This window comes from Heterodontus francisci, chromosome 15 (assembly GCF_036365525.1).
Source record: "Heterodontus francisci isolate sHetFra1 chromosome 15, sHetFra1.hap1, whole genome shotgun sequence".
Classification (NCBI taxonomy): domain Eukaryota; kingdom Metazoa; phylum Chordata; class Chondrichthyes; order Heterodontiformes; family Heterodontidae; genus Heterodontus; species Heterodontus francisci.
In genome coordinates, this window is record NC_090385.1 from 16,624,843 (window position 1) to 16,627,948 (window position 3,106).

The following is a 3,106-nucleotide window of genomic DNA, read 5'->3' on the forward strand; positions in this document are numbered from 1 at the left end:
AGGCCTCCGAACAGAGAACTTGTTCTCAGTCATGGGGATTATTTGCAGTCCCTCTTGGTTTACAACAGAACAGGGACATAGAGTAGAGGCAGCAGAGAGAGGAGAAGTTGTTCACAGAGGGATGAGGAGGAGGCCATACTCTCCTAGAGCATTCAGGAGCCTGTGCCCTGCCACCACCTCAACCTGGGGCAGTGTCTGAAGCAGCTATGATTCACCAAGCAGATGGTCACTGAACTGTGCCACCTCCTTCAACCAGTTCAGCAGCCACAGAGCAGGGTGAGGACGGTGCTGCCAGTGGCCATCAAGGTCACTGTCATCCTCAATTTCTACACCTCAGGATCCTTCCATGCTAGAGCTGGTGACATCGCCAACATGTGTCAGTCCGCCATGCAATACTGCATCAGGGAGGTAACAGAGGCCCTGTACGCAAGGAAAAGGGACTTCATTATCTTCTCTCAGCAGGGAAAAACAGGAGGAGTGGGTACATGGCTTTGCCAGGGTGGCTGGATCCCAACGGTGCAAGGAGCCATTGACCGCACGCACATAGCTCTCCAGGCACTGCATCTCAATGGGGAGAGGTACAGGAACTGCAAAGGATTCCACTCTGTCAATGTGCAGTTGGTGTGTGACCATGCTCAGAGCATTATGTTGGTGAATGCCCGCTCTCCTGCCAGCAGCTATGATGCTTCTATACTACGCCAGTCAGCTGTTCCCACCATCTTCAAGTCGACACGGTGTACCAGAGGGTGGCTACTTGGTTCCAATGACTACCCGCTCTACACATGGTTCATGACTCCTCTTCTCCACCTAACTACATATGCACAGTGCGCAAGCAACGAGAACCATGCTGTGACCAGGAATGTCATGGAGCAAACCATCGGTTTTCCCAAACAACGGTTCCACTGCCTGGACAGCTCCGGGGGAGCCCTCCACTATTCACTGGAGTGTGTCTCCAAATTTATGGTGTTTTGCTGCATTCTACAGCACCTGGCCACCATGAGGGTGCAGCCATTTCCACCAGCACCTCAGGGGGAGGAGGAGGAGGAAAAGGAGGAGGAAGAGGAGAAGGTATCAAAGACATTATCGCTTTGGACATGTTGTTGTGAGCAGTTCATCAGTCCCAATTTCCCCTGAAAAAAAACTGCACACATCAGCGTTGCTCCACACCTTTCCATCCCTCTGTTATGGACCACCACAATGTCCTCTTAGTCAAAATTCTGAAATAAGGGAGACCACAAAAAAAATTCCATGACTTTATCCAACAGCACTTCCAATAATACATGCAAACTGAACTATTCACCCTTATGCATTGCCTTAGTGCCTGTCTCGCGGATGCTTTTGCCTGTGCTATTTGCTCCTACACAGTTGCTACCCCAGTGGCTGCAGCATGGCTGGTGGAATGTTACTGACTTGCACTGGCTGAGACTGCAGATGGCCTTGCAGGACAACCTCGAGCAGTTCTGGCCCTGAAGGCTCAGCTTCGGACTGCACCACCTCGGTATGGGCAGTAGCAGTCTGGGTTGGTGGCTGACAGACAACAGGAGGGACACTGGTGGAGTTCCAGTGGAAGGAACAGGAATGCTGTCATCCTGAGACAGGTGTTATGAATGCTGGACTTTGTAGCATGATTATGTTTTTCAAAAACTGTGACTTTTAATATCGTTTATGATGGAGTCAGAGAAGTCAGGTGACCTCACATTAACTCTCCTTAAAGACAAGACAGAGATCTTGGTTACCAGGACAACAAAGAACCCAGATCAAAGACCTTTTTGAAAAGCAGAGACTGCAGGGGTAACACCTGAATAGCAATGGATTTCACCCTCCCAGACTTTCAGATCATAAACAATGAGTCAGTGGTCCTGAAAATGTAAATGTGAATCCCTGTTGTCAACACCTGGAAACAATGGAAACTCTGCATGGCTCTGCTGTAGCCAGACTTGTGGATTTTACATATTGGAAAAGACAATTGGGTTTTGACTTTGATTCCAGATAAATTCAACAGATTTTCAGAAGGCAGGCAGGCTGTAAGGAAGACAGGAAGACCAGCAGTGGCAGCCTCAGTGAGAAGAGAGAGAGACGGAACATTTGCTCTTAGAAGCCTAATACAGCGAAAGGCTGCAAAGACTTGAACCTGTTTTGAACATTGATGTTTGCAGAGAAGTAAAAGACCAAAGGAATCCCCAGAGATCGTCTTATTCGCTGAAGTCTAGGTCAGAAGTGCTTGGAAGAAGTGAGCAAAGAAGGCATTGACTGTGAGAAGGTCTGAGAGATCCAACCCACTGCAACTGGGAGGAGTTTGGGACTTTTAGCTGCAAAGATTTCACCATCAAGGAGGACTGTGTAATGTATAAGTGTGCTGTGAGGCTTTCAAGTGTTTTAATATATGAAGAAAATACCTTTCTCTGTAGCTACTTACAAAGTACTATTTGGTTAATGGGGATTTCTTTTAGTTTAGTTGGGCAATAAATGCAGGCCTAATCAGTGATGCACGCATCCCAGAAACGAATAAAAAAAAGCTAATCTGCTGCTGAAACCCCCATTCATGCTTTCATTATCACTAGACCTGACTATTCCAATGCAATCCTGGCTGGTGTCCCACATTCTACACCCCCCATAAACCTGAGGTCATTCAAAACTCTGCTGCCTGTGACTTAACTCACACCAAGTTGCATTCCCCCATCACCTTGGTGCTTGCTGGCCTTCATTGGCTACTGGTCAAGCAACGTCTTGTTTTTAAAATTCTCATCCTTGTTTAATGGCCTTCCCCCATCCCTATCTCTGTAATCTCCTCCAGCCCCACAACCCTCCTAGATATCTGGGGTCCTCTAATTCTGGCCTCTTGAACATCCCCGATTTTGATTGCTCCACCGCTGGTGGCCGTGCCTTCAGTTGTCTAGTGCCCAAGCTCTGGAATTCCCTCCCTACACCTCTCCGCCTTTCTATCCCACTTTCCTCCTTTAAGACATTCCTTTAAACCTATCTCTTTGAGCAAGGTTTTGATCATCGGACCTAATATCTCTGTATGGCTCACTGTCATTTTTTGTTTTATAATGTTCCTGTGAAGCCCGTTGGGAGGTTTTATTACATTAAAGGCGCTATATAAATA

General features: G+C 47.5%; 1 protein-coding gene across 1 annotated transcript; it reads left to right on the top strand.

Moving 5' to 3' along the window:
* Positions 1-222: 222 nt before the first annotated feature.
* LOC137377394 (putative nuclease HARBI1) lies at positions 223-1,470 on the top strand. The gene is made up of 2 exons (XM_068046974.1): positions 223-1,068; positions 1,366-1,470. The coding sequence occupies exons 1-2, from the start codon at positions 223-225 to the stop codon at positions 1,468-1,470; spliced, it is 951 nt and encodes a 316-aa protein (XP_067903075.1).
* Positions 1,471-3,106: the final 1,636 nt, after the last annotated feature.